The following is a 25,008-nucleotide window of genomic DNA, read 5'->3' on the forward strand; positions in this document are numbered from 1 at the left end:
ATGCCCAAAGATATAATAATATAGCACGAGAACTTAACCACAAAATATGAGAAATCTTATCAAATCACAAGCGCATTTCTAGGACGAGAATTTAACAACAAAATATGAGCAATCCTATCAGATCATAAGTACATTTCTAGGCAAAAATTAATGCATTCATAATGTTAATTTAGATTCTCACTCATCTACACCTCTACAACCATTATGCATTAGGCAGGAACTATGACACATTGCGTCTCTTGTTCTCTTCAAATCTAAGTTACCAAAACAAAGGACAACTAAAGGAGCTTAAAACTTTATGGTAGGAAAATTGAGGGAACAAAGCTTCCACAAATAATCCATTGACTAAATTAATCAAAATATTTATCGAGAAAAAAAAAAAACAAAATATATCAATTTTTTATATTAAAAAGTAAATAAAAAATATTTAAAAAATCAAATTTTAGTTTTGATTGGGTAAGGTATTTATCAATGCGATCAGATTTCCACAATCCATCATAGTTTGTAAATCAGTTTCTGGATTAGATTGTGTGGAGATTTTTACCATCAACGTTTTGAATCACACTACGTGATCCATCATCAGGATGAGAGAGCAAGAGATGTCAAACAAAGTAAGTAGCAGATTTAGCAAAGACTCACCAAATAAAGGAGAACAGGAAAAAAGGAATGCACAAACCCCGAAGCTAAACTAAATGATTAAAAATAAATAAAAATAAAATAAAAATAAAAACAAAACAAGACAATAGGGGTGAATGACTAAAACAAAAGGATATCACACAAGAATAAGGAGGTATTTATCATCAATATTTTAGATCATACTATGTGATATATCAAATAGTAGCGATAAAAAATTTACACAATCAAAACATTGAATTTAAAATTTATATTCCAATGGATAGTAGAAATCTAATTACATTAAATTAAAAAACAAATAGATTTCACCATTACAAATACATCATACAACAAAAATATTCAATAGATTGTAGAAATCTGATTACATTAATAAAAAATTATACAAATTTCACCATCACAAACATACCATACAATTAAATATTAAATATATTTTTTCCGCCAAATTAAAATATTTTTTTTACTAAAGGTTAGCATTTAACATTGGTTTTTGATATGGAAGTAAAATGGACTCTTGGCTCTCCCATGCAAGGAGTTTTGCCACTCATCCTTCTAGACATAGCATAACGGCCAGATTTGAATTGATGGGGATCTGAGATGGAGACATCCGAGTCCATACAAAAGGTTAGACTTACCCTACTACTTTGTAGCCCTCACAATTTACTTGTAAGTCAAAAGGGCGCAATGGCATATTCAGGAATTTCTTCATTCCACTTTCTTTGTATAATAAGCCCGCAAAAATAAATATAAATATAAATACCGGCAAACCAAACCCTGCAATTTTGTGGAAAAAAATGATTCCAATTGCTCACAATTTTTATTACATCTCCATTCGTGCAGATTCGAATCGATATAATCTCGATCAGTTTGCGGTGAATTTTGACACATTTCACAGGCCAGAGGACAATTTCTCAGCTTGCGAGTAAATCATTTGCATGGGCTTTAAAAGAAAATAAAAAATCGGATAGAATCTAAGCTGAATAAACGGATGAAGTTCCTGATCACGCGCTTCTACTGAATGTTGTATCGTTATTTCTGATTATCTAGGGCGTTTGAAGGCCAAGTGGATCGCCCGGATTTTTTTTTTTAGGGTTTTGAAGTGAGGGTGGATCGCGCTGGCATATTTTTAGGGTTTTGAAGGACGTAGTTGGATCAGTTTACGATTAATTATTATTTTTTATTGAGCAGAATCAGACAGACAGATGTTATGTGCTTTGATTTGTCCGGTGATAGACAGAAGGCTTTGAATGAACAGAATGGCGGGATCCACGGCCCAATCTCCTGGGCTGAAGGCATATTTCAAAACGCCCGAGGGACGTTATAAACTTTCCTATGAAAAAACTCATCCTGCTGGACTTCTTCACTACAGTCATGGGAAAGCCGTAACCCAGGTATCTATTTAATACCCACTTATTTATTAATTCATTAGCTAATTTAATACCCACCCGTTCATTAATTCTTTCTAAGAATCTCTGCATTCATGTTATCCGGGAAAAACTCAAATGAACTGTTGAAATCAAAATAATCTAGAAATTAATTGCAAAATTAGCTATTTGTATTTTTGTTCGTGGGATTGTTGCAATTTCTGGCGTTGGCATTTAATTTGGTTGAAATAACACAACTGAGACATATAACTGATTACTAGAACTCGCCATTAAAGTAAAACTCCACAGCATCAACTTGCAGGATGGAACGAATGTGTACCATGATGTGCTTTACTTGATTCTGCTTCCTGTTCCTGTTGCTATTTCCTTGACCGAAATAGTGCAAGGCTATCAATTATACTCTCATACAGTCTAATCCGTGATGCTGCACTTGGACAAATCCAAATTTTGGTCCATATAGTTTTTAAACTTTTATTTATTTATTGCGTTTCAAGGTTACATCTGTTTCTTTCCATATATAGCAAGCTCTTTCGTGCTTTTATTTTGTTTTGATAATTAGACAGCAGTTTCACAAGCTCTCCTGACTGTCAAAAACTAAACAATGACAACAACACACCAAATTACCGTGAGCCGAGTAATGCAAAATGGAAGAAAAGAGTTAAGATCAGTATGAGTGCAACCAAAGATCTACACTTAATCCCAATACCATTGAAAATGAAATTATGTAGAACAAACCCCAATATAAATAATCTTATGGGAGAGACTGCCAAACACAGTATAAGGTTTCCTCCCACAGAATTAACCCTTCGCTACCAACAGTGCATCCAGAGAATGGTTGTTTGCAGGTATAGGATGTTAAGTTTTGCCCAGAAAATAATGGTAGTAATAAAATTGACAAAAGACAAATAAATTGTTCTGGAAAACCTTTCACTTGAAGGGAAATACCCAACTACACAAAAAAAAATCACTTTATTGATAAAAGAAATATCCAAGTGGACAATGCCTTTTGCTTGATACAATACATATAAAGAACAAAGGGACTTTTGATTACACAACTGAAGGTCTCTTTAATTTTCAAATGTAAAACTCTTCATATTTCTATATGCATGCCTCTTCGCAAGACACATGGTTCTACAAATAATATTATCTCAAATATAATTACAAATGTCTTCTTCAATCGAAGATGACCATAATGGTCATTTTACTATTTCATAAAATTAGAGATAAAGATCTCTATTGCAGCTACAATCTTCAACACTCCCTATTAGCAAGAGAGAGATCTTTACCATGGCAGTCACACAGCTGAAACCGTAGATGTCAATGATAAATTTTCATCACATGGATCCTAAAAAAACATGTTATCCTAGCTTAACATATTTCATCATAGTAACATAAATTGGAGTCATGCTCATGACTTCTACCATGCCATATTGTAGAGAGTGGAACAAGGACTTTAACTTAAAACTTCTCCCCAAGAAGAATGTATTTCCACCATACCTTAGCGCAAAGGGTGGATCCAAGGGCTTTCACCCCAAACTTCTTCCAAAGTGGAAATGCCTCAGCAAAGAGCGTGGATCCAAGGACGCTCACCTCAAACTTCTCCCAAAGAAGAATGTATTTCCACCATGCCTCACACAAAGGGTGGATCCAAGGGCTTTCACTTGAAACTTCTCCAAGAGAAGAATGCTTTTCCACCATCCCTAGCGAAAAGGGTGGATCCATCATACCTACTTGCAATGGGTGGAACACGAGTTTTCACCTTGAACTTCTCTCATAGAGAAGAACTCATTAACAAGGGATTGCACCTCGAACTTCTCTCACAAAGAAAAACTCATTAACAACATGTATAAGAATGGGTGAGATTCTCTCTTGATAGAGATAGATAGCTGATGTAGCCTCTCTCTAAAGATGAACATCTCCCTTTTGAATCATCAAAGCAACATTCTCATCTCATTGCTTCTTGTTGCACTTTATCTCTTTCACATAGATTCTTGCTAGCATTCCTGAAGCCACCGCAAGGGCTTTTGGAGCACCAACTACAAGAAAGCGAGATTTTGGCAATGGCAACATCTCCTTGGTCACAATGCTAGCCTTGTATTGGATATGAAAAATAATCCACCACAAATCCAAAGGTAGCAAGTTGGGCCAAAAAGAAAGGGAAATTTCTTAGGGGCTGTTTCATACAAGATTTTATTGCCAACATAAATGATACAGTCATTAGTGTGGTAGTCAAATTGACAACATCCATTTCACTCATCATCCTTCCCTCTATAACATTAACGATTAGTTCCTTGCCACGACTTTCTCTGCGCTCCCACCATGGCCTCCCAAAACTCTAAACACCACAGATCCCATGAGTACCCTAATCTCAAAAAGTGATTGGGTAACAATTCTCTTTAGGAGAAAACAACAAGCCTGCATGATAGTTCGGGCAATAACAAATGCAAGTATATTATAGTTTGAATTGTGATGTGATTTAGTGGATTCTCTGATCGTGTGGCAGCAACAAGGGAGCCTCCTCCAACGTTGAAATATCCTAGCCTGCTTAGTCCTCTTACTTCCCATCTCTATGCACGACTGTGGCTGAACAGTGACAACTGATGATGTCATTTCTCATGACGATCACATAGTCTTAACACACCCTTATAACAACAATTTGCAGTTTAAGCTTTGCTTCTTGTACAATATAGAAAAGCTCCTTGCAGCTAGACCAAACATACTTTATATAGTTCATCCTTTGACAATAGCCCACCAACAATTGACCATTATACTATCTACTTTTATAGATCTCAATGTTCTCATATTTTTCCACAAATATTTTGGATCAACCAACTGGCAATGATCGTTGGATCATCACATAAACTGGAATAAATGGTGTCCTGGCAAAAACACTTTCTAGCTTCTTTGGAAGAAAAGCTTGCACCCGTTCATAGTGCATTGAGCAAGCGTCAATAATTCCCTTGTCTTATCACAGTGCATTGAGCAGTTGTCAATTATAAACCCATCTTATCATGGTGCATTGAGTAGTTGTCAATTATAAACCCGTCTTATCATAGTGCATTAAGTAGTCGTCAATAATGCCCCCATCTTATCATAGTGCATTGAGTAGTTGTCCATCTGGTCATCTACTCATAACACAACCTCTCTAGAAGGGAAGTACAAGACAAGGAAAGAATCACAAATATTTAGGCCCTAGCTATATAGCTTTGCCAAAAATGAAACGACAACATTACTTTGCTTAGAAATAACTAAAGACTTATACCATCAATGTCACAAGAATAGAAGTAGATGAATTAGATATAAATGAAATTTTGTCAAAAAGAAACGACTTTTATAAATTGGAAACAGAGGAAGTGCACGATATGTATGATAATGAAATTTTGCCTGTTACATTAAAATAGTTTAAATGAAAAATAAATGAATACTAATCTAACATAGGAGTACTCTCCCGTGAGGTAGCACTTGCATAAGATGGAGAAATCAGATTGCTCTTAAGCCATCTGCCTCTGTGACTCGCAATAGCCTTTGTTGGTCGCTCTTCACCATCCTTGAACAGTGGCCAACTTCATTAGCCTCTTCCATCGTATTATTTGATCTTTCTAAAAAAATTGTTTGCATCACTAGCAAATTACTTGTCTAAACATGAGCAAGGTGATGCATGCAAAATGCTAAGTTGCCGGTTCGTGGTTCGGTTCTGGGTTCGGGTTCGAGAATCAGTTCGTTGGTTCGACAAAATTTTGAAAAGGGGTTTGGGTTCGTTAGTACAAAAACATGTACATTTTTTTTTTTTTTTAATAAATATATATATATATATATATATATATATATATATATATATATATATATATATATATATATATATACATCTTTACGAAGCATGAGTTAGAATTAGAATGTAGCATAGTAGCATAAACACATTTGAACAACAAAAAACTTTAAAACAGCATAAACAATATAGTAGCAAAACACAACGATCATTGGAACCCCTAGCGACTAGATCTCTTCCCTTTCATTTAAAAAATTCATAACTGTATCTGATTAGTTTATGCAGATCAACAGTAAGTTTTAATAAAAATTTCTTCTTTTCATAAATTTATTTACCAAACTCTTATTATGATTAACATAATCGATTGAATGTGGTTAAAAACTAATTAGATCTAGCTTGCAGAAGGTAAATCCCTTTGACCAGCTGAATATTCTTCAATCTCTTTGGGCACAATCTCCCAAGCACTGATCAACAACAGTAAATTGGAAAAAGACCATTCATGGAGGCCTTTGGATAACACAGTCTGACGTCCCAGATTCAATATTCTTTAATACAATTTTTAATATACCTAGAGTAGAAATAATCAGCCAAACAGTGATAGACAATGTTGTAAGTAGCTGCCCCACTTGACCATATTCATGTGACCGTAACTTTCTTCTGTAGGGCAACATTTCCCAATAAAACGTTGTTTATTGTTTAGTGTTTGAAAAATTTATATTGCTACTCAAATAGGCCCTGAAATTCCTCGAAATTGGTCATGGTGGTCGCCACATGTTGAGCATCTTCTCTTGTGGGTGTCTCAAATTTAGTAGCATTTTGATTCAAATAGAAAGTGTTTTACAGCTAAGGATTACTCAACACTAAAAAACTTTGGCATTGTAATGCCTACCAACCTAGACCCAAGATGTATCAACATAAATTAAATTAAAATATGCTGTAATGTGGAAAATTTATATGTGGTTCTCTTGGGTTCGAACCCTGGTCCGAAATTTTATATGTGGTTCTCTTGGGTTCGAACCCTGGTTCGAACCAGATCGAACCAGGCCTCCAAAAACGAATCCAGGTCAAACCTAGGTCGAACCGGAGCAGAACCACGAACCTGTTCAAACCGGTACGTGGTCCGGAGGGGGGGGGAGGTACCCGTGCAACTTAGGCAAAATGATCTCTCTCTTTATGAAGATAAATAGGAAGGGAATCAATAATAATCAACATCATAAAAAGAAAAGAAAACGTTGTCTCAAGTGACGATAAGAGAAAGATGAAGCTCGAATAACAACTTCAATTAATTGATCTTCCCTTGTAGCTACATAAAATTAACACTTATTTGATTTTTATCAGATATACGAACTACAAGCAAAAGGGAAAAAAAAACTTTTTTCATTGCTGTTATCAAACCTGGCTCAAATACCATGTTAAAGTTTTGCCTGGAAAATAAACATAAACATCAATAAATGGTAGTAATAAAATTGATGAAATGCACAAAAACTTTCCTAGGAAAACCTTTCCACTTGAAAGGAAGAACCTAACCACACAACAAAAAAATCACTTTATTGATAAATGAAGTGTTCAAGTGTACAATGCCTTTTGTTTGATAAAATATATATGAAGAACAAAGAGATTCTTCATTACACAACTAAAGGTCTCATAAATTTCTAAATATAAAACTCTTCATATTTCCACATGGATGCCTCTTTGCAGGATATATGATTCTAGAAATAATATTGTCTCAATTTTTTTTTGATAAGTTATAAGGTTTTTTTATTGATACAAAAAGCAAGTTTTACATCTTTCAATATAAAGGGCATAGCCTTGATCATCACTTACACACCCAACCACGTAAACTGCCACCTGAGCAATAACCATGACTTAACATCATACCCAACCAAAACGCTACACAAAACAAGAAAATACATAGCCCTATTACTCAAAATGGGCATGCAAGCTAGACACAACCTCCACCTATCACATATTCTTGAATCCCCATTTCGCCATCATCTCTTCATAGGTTTCATTGAGCATGACCCCACCGACAATCTCCACCCTAGGCTTCTTCCTTCCCAACAGAGGCTGCAACACTTCCTAGGGAATCAGACCTGCGTTGTGTTCAGGGACTTTGCTCGATGTGTGCTTTTGTGTGCGCTTCCTTTCCTCTGCTAACTGCTCCTGGTTGGTTTCCCACTGGTCAATGAAGGGGAGCGGTTACCTCTAGGCAGACCTAGCTTCATCCACTCGCTCAACGATTGGTGTGGCAATACCAAACACCAAGAAGGTTTGGAAACCATTGCGAGCTCCTTCAACGTGACACCATTTACCCTCGGTATGAAAACCTGCTCCAATCTCAGCTATATTTAACCACTGCATCATCTCCAATCTCCACATTGGTACACCACATAGCTCAATAATTTGCAGTGCTTCCTACTTGTTTTCAGCTAGCAAAAAGGACCAAGCGCAAAAAAGGGAGGATATAGCCACGTTGGTGAGTGGATGAAAATCTCCAGCCATGAATTTTGCTCCAAACAACTTGCTCACAATGCAAATAAATTTGTCTTCAACAATTTTAAAGGCCTCACCTAGTCTGCTTGGCGTTACCTCAGACTTAAACCCTAGCGTCTGCTTCATCTTGGGGGTCTCAAGAAAGAAGTTCGCTTCCATGCTATAGCTCTGCAACTTCCCTATGCACTCTGCAAATAACCTATCATTGTTTGTGCCCAAAAATGAAAGTGCGACCTATTTATAAAAGCTCTGGTGCATCTAGATGTTTCTATAGCCCACCACCCAATATTATGGAGACAGAGCACGTCGAGCTGCTCATAAGAATTTACTGGCCTGTCATTTGCATGCCTTGCCTCTACTATTTACCATTTAATGAGTACCTTAACTGCATAGCAACTATGTCAAAATCATCCACCTAAACATAAGGTTAAATTGGCAAGTGGGCATAGTCCTCCATCGTCTCTGAGTTTGGTAACAATCTAACTCTTAGGTTTGTCATGCTATCAACAATTTGATTTCCACTATGTAGTGTATGTGAAATTTTGAAATCCTCAAAGCTTTCCAATAATCTTCTAATGCGATAGATATGTTTACCAAGAAACAATGATTCCATCTTCCCCTTCACAATTCCATTGACTACAATTTGAGAGTCACCTTGTAGATGAATTTTCTTAAAGCCTTTTTGCTTTGTCATCTGGATAGCAAAGATGGCAACAGGGCACTTAACAACAATATTGGTACCATCCAGGAGTGATTTTGCATCTATGGCAATAATGTTCTCCATTGCATCTAAAATGGCACACCCCACATCACTCTTTCCTAGGTTGCCTTTAGATGTGCCATTGAATTGCTTCTTTGACCCACCCTTCACCAAGCTTTTCTAAAGGAACATTATCCACAACCTCGTCCCCTTTGCACCCTTTTGAGGCCTTGAACGGGGCCAATATTATCTCAAATATTATTCCAAATGTCTTCTTCAGATGAAGATGACTATAACTGTCATATTTCTTTTTCATAAAATCAGAGATAAAGATCTCTATCACAGTTACAATCTTCAATGGTGCATTTGATGTAGTGCAAGGTAGGAGAATCCCCAAAGGAGATGTCCAAAGCCCCCAACAAATAACCACACAATGGAAACTCAACAATAGTGCAAGATTTGAAGCCAAATCACAAAAAAATAATCCATAGATATAACGGATTATATGCAATGTGTCGGGCTGTAAGGCCTTCCCATTTACGACCAAATACAAAGCAAGTAATGGTTCTGTAAGATCCCTCAAGATCCAATCCAGACCTTAGCTAGTCCAGATCCACATTCTGGTAGAAACCTACAAGGAAGATCCAAATTGGTTTCGCAAGCCCACCAAGCAATCTCCCTGTTTCCCAAGCCTCAGCTACTAGCCGTTCTCAAAATTTGGTCCTCTACCACATCCTCTTCTCCAAGATGGATGAATAATGACAATCTTGCTGTAAACTGCCTTACGTTCGACACTCTATCCACAGACTCAAGAAAATTTGCCCACCAGCTACTCCTTAGAATCACTACTTCTCCTTCGAATGAATAATGACTAAAGACTTCACCACACCCCCCACTTATACCCAACTAAGCCACAAGTCGGCCTAGTAAGCTGCAAATTAGATATCCCTTACATTAACTACTTGAAGAGCCACAATTCGGCCTCCAACAAAAATTAAATACTAGATGTCTTTAAAGGCTTATAACACTTATTAAATACATCAAATTTAATTAACCAAGACCCAAATAGGTCCACTCAACTCCACTAAAATACCGTAATCATGCAGGATAGCCAACTACCCTGGGATGCTCCTGCATTAGCATCCAAAGATGTTGCATCTAGTGAGCCAGGTTTTGTTTTCATTGCTTTGTATAATATCTTCAACATTATCAGCTAAATTGTTATGTTTGTATTTTTTCTATCACTGCATTTGCTGTTCTGTTAATTCGCAATTTCAGTGAGTGGCATTGGTTTTGAGTTTAATGAAGTACATTTGTTGGTATGCATAATGAAGCTATTACGGCAGCATGATAATTGGTATCAATGGCAATGTTAAAAACTGCTATTCATCAAACGTGAATGATTGTTTGATAATTTGGAAGTGAATCGAATGGTTGATGTGATGTCAATTCTTATAGGATTGAATTTGGACTGTTAATGCATTGCAGTTCAATCCTACTTCTTCCTGAGGTCAGATTCGTTGATTTAATTTCCATATAAAACTATGGTGTTGCTCAGCATGACCTCAAACTCTTCAATTTCTTGTATCCAAGAATTGCTTCCTATAATTTTCAATTATTAGAACAATTGAAGCTTGTCATCTGTAAATTTTATCAACAGAGTATGATTACACTCCATGTTGTTGTCTATGTCACTAGGTTCGAGTTCATGTTTGGCAACCATAAAATTCAGATAAAATTTGACACCACAAAAAAATCAGAAAAAAATTCGACATTAAATTTGCTTATTTACCAAATGTGAGTCTCTTCATATTTCTAAATGCATGTCTCTTTGCACGCTGCATGTCTTTCCATATTTCCAATCATGTGTCTCTTAATTGCAAAGAAGCATGCATCATGTCTACTTGCAGAGGGTTAATCCACCATACCTACTCAGTGAGGTGGAACAAGGTATTTCACATCAAACTTCTCTTGCAGAGAAGAACTCATTAGCAAGGATTTCACCTCGAACTTCTCTCGTAGAGAAGAATTCATTAACAATGGATTGCACCCTGAACTTTTCCCTTAGAGAAGAACTCATTAAAAAGGGATTGCTCCTTGAACTTCTCCCTCAGAGAAGAACTCATTAACAAGAGATTGCACCTCTGGTTCTCTCTGTTAGAGAAGAACTCAGTAACAAGGGATTGCACCTTTGGCTTCTCTCTCTTAGAGAATAACTCATTAACAAGGGATTGCATTTTGAACTTCTTCCTCTTAGAGAAGAACTTAGCAACAAGTGATTGTACCTCAAACTTCTCCTTGTCAGAGAGCTCATTATTGTATATAATAAGAACCTAATGCAGGAGCATCTTGCTTCAGAAAATAAAGGGGGAGGGGAAAGAGAGGGAAAAAAGGAAAAAAAATTGGAGGAGAGAGAAATTGACGAAAATTAGAAGAAAAATAATAAATAAAATTGGAGAAAAGAGGGAAATGCATTTAATAGGTGGCATTAATAAATGTAACTTGTGGCTAAAGGGTTTTTTTAATGCAACTTGCTAAGCCGACTTGTGGCTTGAGGGTTTATTTAATGTAACTTGCTAGTGGCAGATTTGTGGCTTGGTTTGGTATAAGTAGAGGGCTTTGTCATGTCATTATTCATCCATTTGGAGGAGGATTGAGTGTGGAGAGTAGTTGAAGAGCGAGTTTTTCTTGAGTTTGTGGATAGAGCGCCGAATGTGAGATAGTTTATAGTAGGATTGTGATTAATCATCTAGCTTGGAGAAGAGCATGGAAGATGGAGTAGCTGAGTGAGAGAAGATTTTCATAGTGTGTGGACAAAGCGCCAAATTTGAGGTAGTTTACACTTGGGTCTTGGATAAAGTTTGAGAAGAGCTAGTAGCTGCGGCTTGGAAAACAAGGAGATTACTTGGTGGGCTTGTGAGCACAAGTTGAGATCTTCCTTAGAGGTTTCCACTGGAGTGTGGATCTGGACTAGCTAGAGTTGGGATTGGATCTTGAGGGTTCTTACAGAATTACTATTGTAATTGCTTATGTATTTGGCCATAACCCGGAAGGCCTTACAATTGGGCATGTTGGATGTAAATCTTATGATCATATTATGAATTGGCATTATTTTGGATCTAAATATTTGTGTTATTATATATTCTTCCGCTGTGTGTTTGTTTGCTGGGGGGCTAGGACATCTCCTTTTTTGCGCTCTATCAGAATCACTGAATGCTGAGACTCCCTCTCAGCAGGGGGCTGCATAAATTATCACAGTAATCACAGAGGATTTCAATGCTTGATCAAACAAGAATAGTTTGCAGTCACACTGCCACAGGAGCTCGTTGATCCTTTGCAAAGGACATGACACTCTTCATCTGCCACACAAGGTCATCCCTCTCAATCTTAATGAGCCTAAAGAATTCCTTCCTCTTCAGCTCATCAAGCTTTTACTTTATATAATAAATATTTTTAGTCTCAACTTCATTTTTAGTGCATTATCCTTTTGATAGGTTGCCTTGAATTCTCAGAATATAATTCTCTCTAGATGCAATCTCTCATCATTCTTATGCTTCTTGATCTGTCTTGGAAGCATTTTAGAGAGATTAGTAAATACTAGAGGCATACATGATTCACTATTCTCTATGTTATTGCATGAAATAACTACATAGAATTCACCATAAGTATTCTAAGGTATAATCATAAAATACTGATCGCTTAATTGCAGTCAAAGAATAACACCCTCCAGGTGATACTTGTCTCTTAATTGCAGTCAGAATCATTGGGTCACTTGAGCCTATAGCTCATAGGGAATGACACAAAAATGACCTGAAGTAATGATAAAGAAGGTAATGCAAAATCTTAATTTCAATAAATCTCTACACAAACGTTCTGTTACTCTGCATACACACAATATTGCAGCATCAGCAAATACTACTCATAAAAAACTAAACCAACCACGGGGCTCCAATAATCTCCCCTCCAAACACACAAACGGGGTGCTCTCTATGGACACACAGACGGGCTGTTCTCCAAAGAGTCACTAACAGATAATCACACACCTCTGTCAAAAAAAAAATGTTCTTTGTCAAGCCTTAGACAAAGAGAACTGCAAGATGGAAGGAAGAAGCAATCACATACAAGATGTTTACCATTACAATAATACAAGCAACCATAAAATACTAACAGTTGATCATGCCTCTTTGTATGTGCTCATGATAGCAGCAAGGAAACTTCATTGAAGAAGGCCAAAAATAAAGATACAACACTAACCACTGTCAACAATGAGATGCCACTGCACAGCCATAGCGCTCACAGAAAGTAAGACACAAACAGTCTGAGCACAACAAAATACAGCAAGACGATAATAAAGGTTAATGACAGAAGGTCTATGATGGACGATGAACAGCTGCAGCAAAACTGAAACTCCGACCAAACACGACAAGAGATAAATGCAGAGACTCTGACAGAACAGTGTAGAGAATATCATGATTGCTGAAGAAACGACTCACAAACAGGATGAATAAATAGGAACAAGAAATAATAACCCAGCTTGATTATTACAGTCCAGCAAAGTAGAACAATCTCAGAGTGCTCTTGGCAATTATTTCAGGTAAACACAATCTCTATAGAAGCTACAATTTCAACACATATAGATTGCTTGCAAAATACTCATTGGAATCTGCAACAGATACATAACACAAACTAATGAACAAGAGAAACTCCTTATTTGCTGTAATATAACCCCCTTTGTTAACGTGTTAATGTTTTGCCCAGAAATAAAGATAAACAACAATAAATGAAATAAAGAGCACTAAGACATAGAAAGACACAACAATTTATCCTGGAAAACCCCTCCAACTTGAGGGGAAAAACCCAGCCACACTAAAAATATTTCTTTTTTGTTAAATAATAGAGTTCTGAATACAATGCTTCTAACTGAATACATCACTCATCACACAAAACAATCATATATACTTTGAATTGAGAGTCTTTTCATATCATAACCAAAAGTCTCTTCGTTTACCAAACGTGAGTCTTTTCATATTTCCAAACACATCACTTTGCATGTTGCATGTCTTTTCATATTTCCACACATGTCTCTCTTCAGATGCTGCATGTCTCCTCGTATAAAGAACAGCAGATGAATCTGTAGTAACCACGGCATATCATCTCAGTTAGATATTGTCTCTCACAGCTATAAAACTTCAACAATCTGCAGTGACATCCGCAGTGGCCACGTTATCAAGCTATGAATGTTTTTAAAACATAAAATTGATTTTGTATGAATTTATAGGTGAACAACATTGAATTTTTAGAATATTTTTATGTTCACATTTTCAACCTCATGGCAAAATTTGACAGACCTTGTGGCTTAGCTTGAGTGGTAAATTTGCACTGCTTATATATTGTAGTTTCTACTATACTCCACCATTGAGTTCCCATTCCCTTTATTGAAATGTTATAGGGTAAGCACATGTTCTCTTTAACTTGGAGGAATTAAAGCGTTATGGTTGTCAAATGTATCATAGGGGAATTTTTAATCTCTGCATGTAACAATGAATTTGCACCATGAATGTTATCTACCTTTGATCCAATTTTACATATGATGGATATTTGCATGATATAAACTATACGTTGTAATTACGATCTCATTCTGCTTAATCTCGAGACTGAATTTACCCAGAACTTGTTACGTAAATTTCTGTAATATAGTGCAATTCAAGCTTTGTAGTTTCTATTCATTAATTGTTTGTGATTCCATGCTTGTAGGAATAGCTCTGAATTGATGGTATAAGTTAGTTTTGATCCCACCTCTCATCCCGAGAAACATGTTGTTGACTTATATTCTGTTGAGCAATTGCTCTCATGCAACTCCACCTCTAATGGGTCTATCAGATGCATCTAGGCATCACACTAAATAGTATTCTTCAAGCTGGTGCAATTATTAGTGTACCATGGAGATGTGTTCCTCCCTACACCTCCCCTGAAAAAATATACCATGTTTTTGGAATTGGGTTGCAGAAATGAATGAGAGATGCTCTTTTATCATCCCCCACCATCACCACAAGAGGGAAAATGCCCTTATCATTTCACCATATGTGGGGGATGTTTGAAGGATGCCTCCTACTGGGGACATTTGAGGGAGGGGGGATGATATTTGAGAGCTCTTGAAATTGCTAGGGTTTTAAAATAGGTGATTGAGCCCTTGAAATGGATAAGATTTTAGAATAGGGCCACAAAATGTTTAGACAAGATGGCCATGTTTATGCCGTCACAGTTTCATCTTCTGATGGCCTGATATATGCTAGAGCTAGACATGTACAAAGAGCCTTGTAAAGATTCTTCTATCTCACGTAGTGAAGGGACATCTTGTGTCTTAAGGTATAGCTTGCTGCAGTTGCTCCTCACCCACAACGAAATAACCCTACAATTCCCCAAGTTTTAACAAGAACAGGTGCTTGTGATCCATAAGTGGGGTCCATATAGGCTATAATGAATTCTTTTTATTTATAAATTTAGAATTTACATTTAATAATAAGATCAATTTAGTAAAGGCTATTTCAAATATATTAATAACTATAAGCATTTCTGTAAAATAATATAATATATAACCTTTTTCTACCTTTTGCCAAACCAAGGGAGGGCCAAGGGTCCTGTCCTATTATTAATAGATGATAAAATAAAATTACCCTCTGAACAAGGGATATATGACAGTTAAAATCTGTGAATTAGGGAGTCAAGAGTTGATAAATATCCAAATCAAGTAAATATATTGTGCATTTGTTATTTAATCCCTATGGGGGATAAGAACAAAAGCTAAACCAATCAAAACATGTGCAACTTTAATATGATGCAAGATTCTATTTTGCACCTAGCATAGAAAACAACAATTATTATTAACTCAGTCATGAGTAAAAACAGTGACTCGAAACATAATTTCTGGTTTTCAATAATTCCGAATCAGGCATTCTGCATTTTCTGATCTGTAACAGCAGCAGGTGTTTGTAAACAGCAATACATTTCTATATCACAAGAATACCCATTGGCTAACTTTGAATCTCTGTATTTCATCAAATTACTTTCCTTGAAAATCTATATTGTTTATCTTGCATGTTCATTGTGCATGTTTGCCTGTTGCAATAACACATTACGATGAAGCAAAACATAAACAAAAATCAAATCAAAATTAGATTCGATGAATTTCAGAGTCTGGGATATCTCAGACTCAAAACACAAGTTCAGGTTTTCAATAATTCTGAAACAGACATCTGCTACTGAAATAAAAAAAACTTTTGTCACAATTTGTACCTCCTCTTTTAATTAGAGATCTGAGAAGGGTGTATATATGAGTTATCAATAGTCAAACTCATTTTCAAACAGATTGGATGAAAACATGCACTGGGCCCCTTCAAGGGATGGTTCACCTTTTCTTGGACTCTACACCATAACTATAATCAAACTCAAACAAAAGAAAATTAAAGTGAAAAAATGCTTTGATAAAATGTCGTTCTTAGACTAGAACTGAGAGATAACCTTTTCCTAACGCTGTATCCTATGTTTAGGCTTGAGCCTAGTCATAGTTAATTGCAGCTTCCAAAGAAGAATGACTGTTGCGCTTTAAGAAGACTGTTATGCTATGTATTCTGACACTCCCACTTACAATCTCCGTCACTGCATAGTGTTCCTTAGATCTTGAAAGAGACATAGTCAAGATATTAGCTACTCATTGATCTGCTGCAATGTATTCCAAAAGCATAGCCACCTTCTGAACCTTGTCTTGATGAAATGATACTTGCTCTCAATATTGGATTTTCTTAGAGCTTGATGTAACTCTAATTCATAGCAATAGGATCTATCAGCTTTGCTAGCAACTTTTGAAGCCAGATGGCATCATAAGTTGCAGAACTGGCTTCCCTATATTCAGCTTCTGTTGAATTAAGTACTACAGAAGTCTGTTTCATTTTGTACTAGGGAGAATTAATGTGCACCTAAACTGGAGCAACATTCTTAATTGCTCTTCCTACCACTAGCAATGCTTGCCCAATTATTTTTTTCTGTTCTGTTTACTGTCCCTAGTTTGACTGTTATTCTTACTGTATCTTTTGGGGTAGTAGTTGTGGAAAACATCATTCAATGAAATTTTCTGAATAGGTTTTTGTTCGCAGGCAACCCTTGCTCATCTGAAGGAAAAGCCAGTTTCACAGCCCTTACCTTCAATCAGCTCAAGCAGCATCACTGGCGTGAGGTTAGCTCAGAAGCTTTTAGGGGGTGGCAATGGAAGCCGGACACTAAGCTTTGGAGGGGGAAATGGAACAAGTAAAACTGTTGCAGGAAGCAAGACAAGTTCTTCCATGCATGGTATCTCATCTACAACCAATGGGCCAACAACTTCAAATTATGACGGGGAAGGCACATATCTAATTTTTAATGTGGGGGACACACTGTTTATTAGCGATTTCAATTCACATGACAAGGTAGATAAAATTAAAGCATTTACTTTGTGTTTTGCATATATGAAACACCTTGAGATCTATGCAAGCTCTGTCAAATTGTTTTGATTGCCTTAAAAGATCTATGTAGAATATTGTAAGAATGTCTGCTGGGTAGTATATCTGAATCCCGGTGATGGTTATCATTTTTTCAGGATCCAGTTAAAGCAATCCATTTTAGCAGTTCAAATCCAATTTGTCATGCGTTTGATCCTGATGCCAAGGATGGCCATGACCTTATTATCGGTCTGAACTCTGGAGATGGTAGTAATTAGACTCTTAACAATATTGCAACCCAACCTGTTCTATGATTTTAGTTTTTAAATAGTTTTATTTTTCCCTTATGTGTGAGTCAAAATTTTGGCATTTGATTGCATTTTCAAATGTGGTTTGGCAACACAGTGTACTCAGTGTCATTACGGCAGCAGTTGCAAGATCCTGGAAAGAAGCTTGTAGGGACTCAACATTACAATAAAGACGGGTGTTTGAACAACACGTGTGTTTTTCATCCTTGCTCATGATATCTTTTAGTAGTATTTACAAATAAAGTTTTTGTCCACCAATTCCATATTCAGAATGCTTATTGATATATTAATTGTATGATTTATGTTTATTTATTTATTTTGATATGCTTTAGTGGGTTTGCATACACTAGTTGAGAATACAATTCTTTCTTGTGTACACGAATATTTAGTATTTTAAATTTAAGTTTTGCTTGTGTTGGATAACCCTAGAATTCAAAGTGCTCAATCAAGAGATCCATGAAAACTCAACTCCTCGTGCATCATTTTATTGTCATGGCTACTATTTCCAAAGTTTCGAGTTCGCAGGTGTACATTATCAATGTAACTGTAATAAATATTGTGGGAGTCATTGAGTGTGTTCACATTGATTACAAATTTGGTTTATCATCATAAATTATAATGCTATTTTTTTCATTTTCATTCTCAATGAACTAGGGAGTGTGCTATTCTCCAGAAATGCTACTTATCAGGGATCTGTGATATATTTTGTACTATGACAACACACTGCACATTAATTCTAATACATCACACATTGCCATGTATATTTTGTGCTCTCATAACAAGCTGAAAGCTAGTCATTAGAAGCTGTATGCTGCCACTGATATATTTTGTGCCACCCACTCATTCAATTGCTGTGCATTGGTAGCCATATTCTTGAATTTTCCCTTTACAGACTGTGGTTAAGATTTTTGGCCATACACAATTAATGGACGGTTAGAAACATAAAATTCTTCCTCCTTTCTGGAAGCAAGAAAATTTGATATTTTTCTCAGATTTTTATACCTCTCTTCAATATAACACATCATCACTAGAAGATGTTAAAGAAAATTTGATAGAATGCTCACAAATGGTTAAATCCAGAAAATTCAGCTGCTGGGTGGTAGTACTCAAGGATGGTATTGAAGGGAATATTCCACAGGAAAAACACATCTATTGAAAAGATTGATAGGAGCTGGGAGTGATAACTGTTGAGTATGTTGTCATTGATGTCAAATTTTGATGATCAAGGTTTGTATAAATTCCTAGTTATCTGCTTGAGGTGGTTGGTTGTCTGGTTGAGCTACTTAGGTGTCTGCTTAGGTTGGTTGTGTATATACTTTAGCTGCTTGTTTTTCCATATGTCAGATTAATATTCCATGCCAGCATTTATTTATTCTAAGGGTTGACTTGGTTTTAGTTATTGCTGTCTGGTTTTAAATATGCATCGCATATATGCTTGGGCATTAATTATTTCTGGAGTATGCATACCATTTGAGAATTAAATATAAAATCGATGTGCCTCCATAATGCCACTTGTGCATGAGCAGTCAAGGCAATCAAGGTGAAGACAATGAAAGTAACACCTGGATAAAGTAATGGAGTGTGCATATAGAAGAGGAGTGGCACATTAAATGGCTTCAGTTTTTTTATGTATTTATTGCTCCTTCCTATTTAGGGTCAGATGGGCGTTCATAGCTTGGCACTTTTTAAAAAGGATTTGGGATTTTGAGAGCTTACTGTGTGTATTTACTAATGACTGGCATTTTTTATTTTTCCCCAGCTATTTTTCTGGCTTATGTTGTGCAAACAATTAGTGGCCGATGTGTGAATTCTGGGTGGTAAAACTTATTTCATTTTCAGGAAAATGTGAGTTTCCTTTTTGGTCTGCTGGTTTTAATAAATGGCTGATGAATGGTTTTTTATGGCTGAGTGTTTTTTGATGGTGTGCTGGATCATGATGTATGATGCTGTTTTGAATGTAAGCTAAAGTTATCATGTGAGGTTGCTTGCATCATTTTTGGGAGATGGAAGTTTTGCATCCTATATAGATGGATATATGTATAAAGAAATGACATGTGAAGGAGGTTGAAGCTGTATGTGGACTAATGAGATAATATTTGTTTCATATTGGTGCGACATATACAACTCCTTAAGCCAAATATGGTATGTTTGAGGCTAATTTGAAGACAAAGAGTTTTGAAGATATCAGTGATAATTTGTCTCCTTTCTAAGCCACATGCAATATGTTTGAGGTAAATAATTTGTATCTCCTTTCGAGTTACATGAAGTTGTATTTTGTGTGTTGGTGAAATGAAAGGAGCTGGGTGATAAGATAGATAAGATAAGATAGATTTATTAATGTCCAACAAGAGACCAACAAGGGTCTAAGGGACTGGAAACAGTACAAAGGGCAAATGCCAGCAAGGGGAGCACCAAACAATGTCCACGGAAAGAGCATGAAAGCAAAAGAACATGACAAAGAAAGAAAGAACTAGATAGTTCTCATAGACAAGAGGTAGTCTAGGATGGAAGGGTGCGCTATAGGGCGAGAAGGCGATCTAGAATGCTACCTTTGAGGCTTGCTGGAAGTAGGGTGGCATTGTCGAGTGTGATCTCTACGAGTTCTCACAAATCTGGTATGACTCGAGATAGGGTAGAGAGATCGCTTCACCCCTAGTTAGGAGCCACAAGGGTGAAGGGGTTGATGAGATGCTTGAAAAAGTAGAGACCAATATGAAAATAGAGGCATAAAATTTGCAAAAACATATGTGCAATACAAGAACTGATTAGAAAATATCGTACAATACAAGTTTCTAAGTGATGTGGTACAAAATTTTGGCGTGATACAAGGGTAGCTTTCATGCGATACAAACAAGTGATTGTAGGTGATAAAACATATTCAAATCTTCTATTGCGCAATACAATGTACCACTATTTATGATCCAAGCAATTATCTCATGATAAATGACAAAAATAGATCTAAAACGTTGAATAATGCATTGAATTTGACAAAACAAGAGTTGGATTTGGGTGCTTAATAGGTGCGTCGTACTCTCGAGGCCGATGGTGCCTCCTCGTACGCTCGAAATGATGAGATCTGACAGAAATCAACATGGTATCACTCTGTAAAGGTGCTGAACTTTGAAAAGCTAAGTGTACAAATGATTTGAAAATGAATCCTTGGGCCCCTCATATAGCTTTTTGACCTAATTTTCAACTTTTTCCGATTGGTGTAAAATTCACACCCTTGGCTAATTTCAATATCTTGGATCCATTTTTAGGATCAAAATTGAAATTTGACTTCATTTAACTAGTCAAATTAGCCAACCGACCTTTTATATCAAACATAGTTGACCGCCTCCTAAATTACATAGTTTGATGTAAAATGACCCAAATTTTTTAAAGATCTTTCAAATTGACATAATTTGATATTCAAAATCTTTGGTCGACCTCGGCTAACTCCAATCAACTTGGTCAAATTTGGTCAAAATTATTCTATCATTAGTTCTCGAAACTACAAAGCAATTAAGGCTTCATCACTAGGGGCTGCTCAACTTCATCAAACTACAACAAGTTGAGATTCTTTGATCTTCTATACGAGTGATTTCATCCCTTCATATCAAATTGCTCAGGGTAGGTAATCTAAATAGGGGATATTAGGCTCATCACACCAAATTTGTCTGATAGTGTCTAATCTACCAAATCTGTCCTAAAGTTCAATTTCATTGCTTTACATCAAGTTGTACATTCAGGTCAATCTATTGGTCACAAACCTAGGGTTAGTCATTTGTTTTTCTATAGCTTGTTAGCATATGTTTGGATTCCAAATGCCCAACACCCCAAGTTGTATTCCAAGTGCCAAACTTATGTTCATAGCGAGTCACAACCACAACGCTTACTGATTGATTGATGTAGACATCAATTGTCTTATCTTTAGTTTTGATATTGTCTTTGATGAAAAACGATCACCTTTTCAACTTTTCTCATATGTGCAGAGTTCTAATAATTAACTTTTGAAGGCTATTGATTTGGTTGTTGTCTATCTTCCATTTGGTTCACTTGATGGGAGAGACGATTCAAACTCTAAATTTGATGATGCACAATTGAATTTACTCCATATGATGATGCTTGTATTGAACTTGTTCTAGTTATTCCTCTTGCATCCGATGTTGGCTTTTGTACTCTTCAGTCTGAATGGTGGGCTAAAACGATTAGTGATTTTCATCCCGACGAGCTCATCAAGGCTAGATCTTCTAGAAGCAAGAGAAAGTAGCAAAATACAATCAACTTGCACTTATGGCCTCAAACATAGCGAGGTTAAAGGGATTTTTGAGTGGGAATGGCTATGGAAGTTAAACATCATTCTAAAGAATAACTGTTGGGTTATTTTTGATCATTCTCCAAGTAAGAAGCCCTTTAGGTGCAAATAGGTGTATAAAACCCTTGGGAAGCACAAAGCTAGTCTTGTTGCTAGGGGGTTTTCATAGAAAGAAGGCATTGACTATGAGGATACTTATGCTCCTACAACCAAAATGAGTACTATATGTCTTGTCCTTGCCTTAGCAACTTAGTTTTGTTGGGAAGTCCATCAGATGAATGTTAAGAGTGCCTTCCTCAATGGTGAGTTCCAAGAAGAAGTCTACATGGCACAACCTCTTGTTTTTAAGGTTTCTAGAAAAGAACATCAGGTGTATAGACTTGTGAAAGTACTTTATGTCCTAATCAACCAAATCTGTGCTAATGTTCAATTTCATTGCTTTACATCAAGTTGTACATTCAGGTTAATTTCTCTGTTTAGTTGCTCTTCATTTGATCAGGTTTGGAGTCAGTTTCTTATCTAAGAACAATTCATCGCTTCAAAACAGTGGTTTGACATCAACACATTCTTTGACTCAATATGCTGCTTGTACAATGACTCAAAGAGGGGTAAATGTAATCACCTAATTTTGGTTTAGCAAACTATGTGCCTCTATTTTGAATTAATTTAATTAAATCTTGCGCTAGACTTGGTTATGCATAAAAATCAACTTTGCATAGTTAAATCATGAAGTAATCTTCAAATCAAATGCTATCCTAAGTTTGACTACCTAAGTCTTTAATATCTCCTATCTCATTTAATTAAAAGAAAACCCACCTTTTAGTTAAATAAAAGGCCCCACTTATGTGTAGGCATAAATCAATTTCTAAAATCAAACTTAAAAGAAGTACAACTAGAAGGAAAGTGCACATACATTTAGAAGTTTTTAAAACTGAAAGCGCACAGATCAAATAAGGAAACATCTCCACTGTTACCCAACTTTGCATCTAAACCGTTTATCTGATTTTTTGAAATCTATAAAATGAGGCCTCCGCCTTGGTTCAAAGGATCCTACTTTTGCATACCATTATTCTGTCAGTTTATTTCTTGAGCATTTAGCATTCAAATTCTTAGCTTCATTATCTTAATTAGCTTCTTTATTGGCATGCATCTAGCTAAAATCTTTAGTTTAATCAATCTCATTTTAGCCTAGTTTGCATTGTATTCAAGGAACACTCTTGAGAGTTTGCAGACTCCATTGCAATCCTTCTCATAAATCTTCTGTTCTATAGTGCACCTTGTAAGGCCCCCTTGCTCAAATCCAAGAGCAATCTAGCATAGACCTTATGCGCTGTGGTTAGGAAGCCATAAACCGACTTCTGGGGCTTATTCAATAGTTTATTTAGATTCACCTTAGTCTTAAAAATAATGGTTTATAGAAGTGTAGGTGATTAGCTTAGCATACACATTTTCACACACGCAACAGTTAGTAGAACAATGTTGTTGAACATCAAAATTGCACTATAACTAAAATGGCTAAGTCAATGATGGAACAATGAAGTGTTCCTAAGAAATCTTGGGCAAATGCAGTATTCATTGTAGTCTATCTTTTTAATCAGTATCCCACACAAGCTGTTAAGGGGAAGACTCCCGAGGAAGCTTGGGTTGCCCGCAAACCTAGGGTCAAACATCTGATTTTTTTCGCTTGTTAGCATATGTTGGATTCCAGATGTTGTATTCTAAGTGCCAAACTTATGTTCATAGTCACAACCACAATGCTTACCAATTGATTGATGTAGACGTTGATTGTCTTATCTTTGGTCGTGATATTGTCTTTGATGAAAAATGGTGAACTTTTCAATGTTCCTAGTCTATGTAAAATTCTAATAATCAACTTTTGAAGGCTATTAATTTGGCTATACATCTTCCATTTGGTTCACTTAATGGGAGGGATGATACAAACTCTGAATTTGATGCACTACTTGAATTTACTCTGCATGATGATGCTTTGATTGAACCTGTTCTAGTTCTTGTTCCGATGATTCCTCCTGCATCCAATGTTGGCTCTTGTACTCTTCAGTCTGAATGGTGGGCTAAAATGATTAATGATTTTCATCTCGATGAGCTCATCAAGGGTAGATCTTCAAGAAGCAAGAGCAAGTGGCAAAACACAATAAACTTTGCACTTATGGCCTCAAACATACCAAGGTTAAAGGGATTCTTGACTGGGAATGGCTATGGAAGTTGAACATCATTCTAAAGAATAACAGTTGGGTTCTTTCTGATCTTTCTCGAAGTAAGAAGTCCTTTAGTTGCAAATAGGTGTATAAAATCCTTCAGAAGTACAAAGTTAGTTTTGTTGCTATGGAGTTCTCACAGAAAGAAGGCATTGACTATGAGGATACTTATGCTCCTACAACCAAAATGAGTACTATATGGCTTGTCCTTGCCTTAGCAACTTAGTTTCGTTGGAAAGTCCATCAGATGAATGTTAGGAGTGCCTTCCTCAATGGCGAGTTCCAAGAAGAAGTGGACATGGCATAACCTCTTGTTTTTAAGGTTTCTAGAAAAGAACATCAAGTTTATAGACTCGTGAAAGTACTTTATGGCCTAAATAGACTCCTCAGGATTGGTACATCAAAATTGACAAGTACCTTTGCTGATAATGGTTTTTAAAGGATTCCATTTGATTCTAATTTGTATGTAAAAAACATGGTAGTGATATTCTTCTTTTTGTTGTCTATGTTGATGCTCTGGTTATCACTGGTAGTTTGATACTTTTATCAATAACATCAAATAGAGGTTGTGTCAATCCTTTGACATGATACACTCGGGACTTCTGCACTATTGTTGAGATGTTGAAGTTTGGTAGACTGATGTTAGTATCTTCTTATCTCAGTCTCAATATTTTTGCAGTCTGCTTGACAAGTTCTGATGCAAGATTGCAAACCTACACTGACACCTATGGAGAAAGTGGTG

The 25,008-nt window shown here is 36.3% G+C and overlaps 1 protein-coding gene across 1 annotated transcript in view; it reads left to right on the plus strand.

The window, feature by feature from the left end:
• The first annotated feature begins 1,414 nt into the window (after nucleotides 1-1,414).
• LOC149553925 (putative catabolite repression protein creC) overlaps nucleotides 1,415-25,008 on the plus strand; it is a 62,299-nt gene continuing 38,705 nt past the window's right edge. Inside the window, exons 1-4 of the mRNA XM_089789262.1 lie at nucleotides 1,415-2,021; nucleotides 17,125-17,433; nucleotides 17,604-17,712; nucleotides 17,851-17,944. Coding sequence (XP_089645388.1) covers nucleotides 1,878-2,021; nucleotides 17,125-17,433; nucleotides 17,604-17,712; nucleotides 17,851-17,944 — 656 coding nt within the window. The 5' untranslated portion in view covers nucleotides 1,415-1,877. The remainder of the gene's footprint in view (nucleotides 2,022-17,124; nucleotides 17,434-17,603; nucleotides 17,713-17,850; nucleotides 17,945-25,008) is intronic.

This window comes from Cupressus sempervirens, chromosome 6 (genome assembly GCF_028749045.1).
Source record: "Cupressus sempervirens isolate cs-2001-9-10 chromosome 6, ASM2874904v1, whole genome shotgun sequence".
NCBI lineage: Eukaryota > Viridiplantae > Streptophyta > Pinopsida > Cupressales > Cupressaceae > Cupressus > Cupressus sempervirens.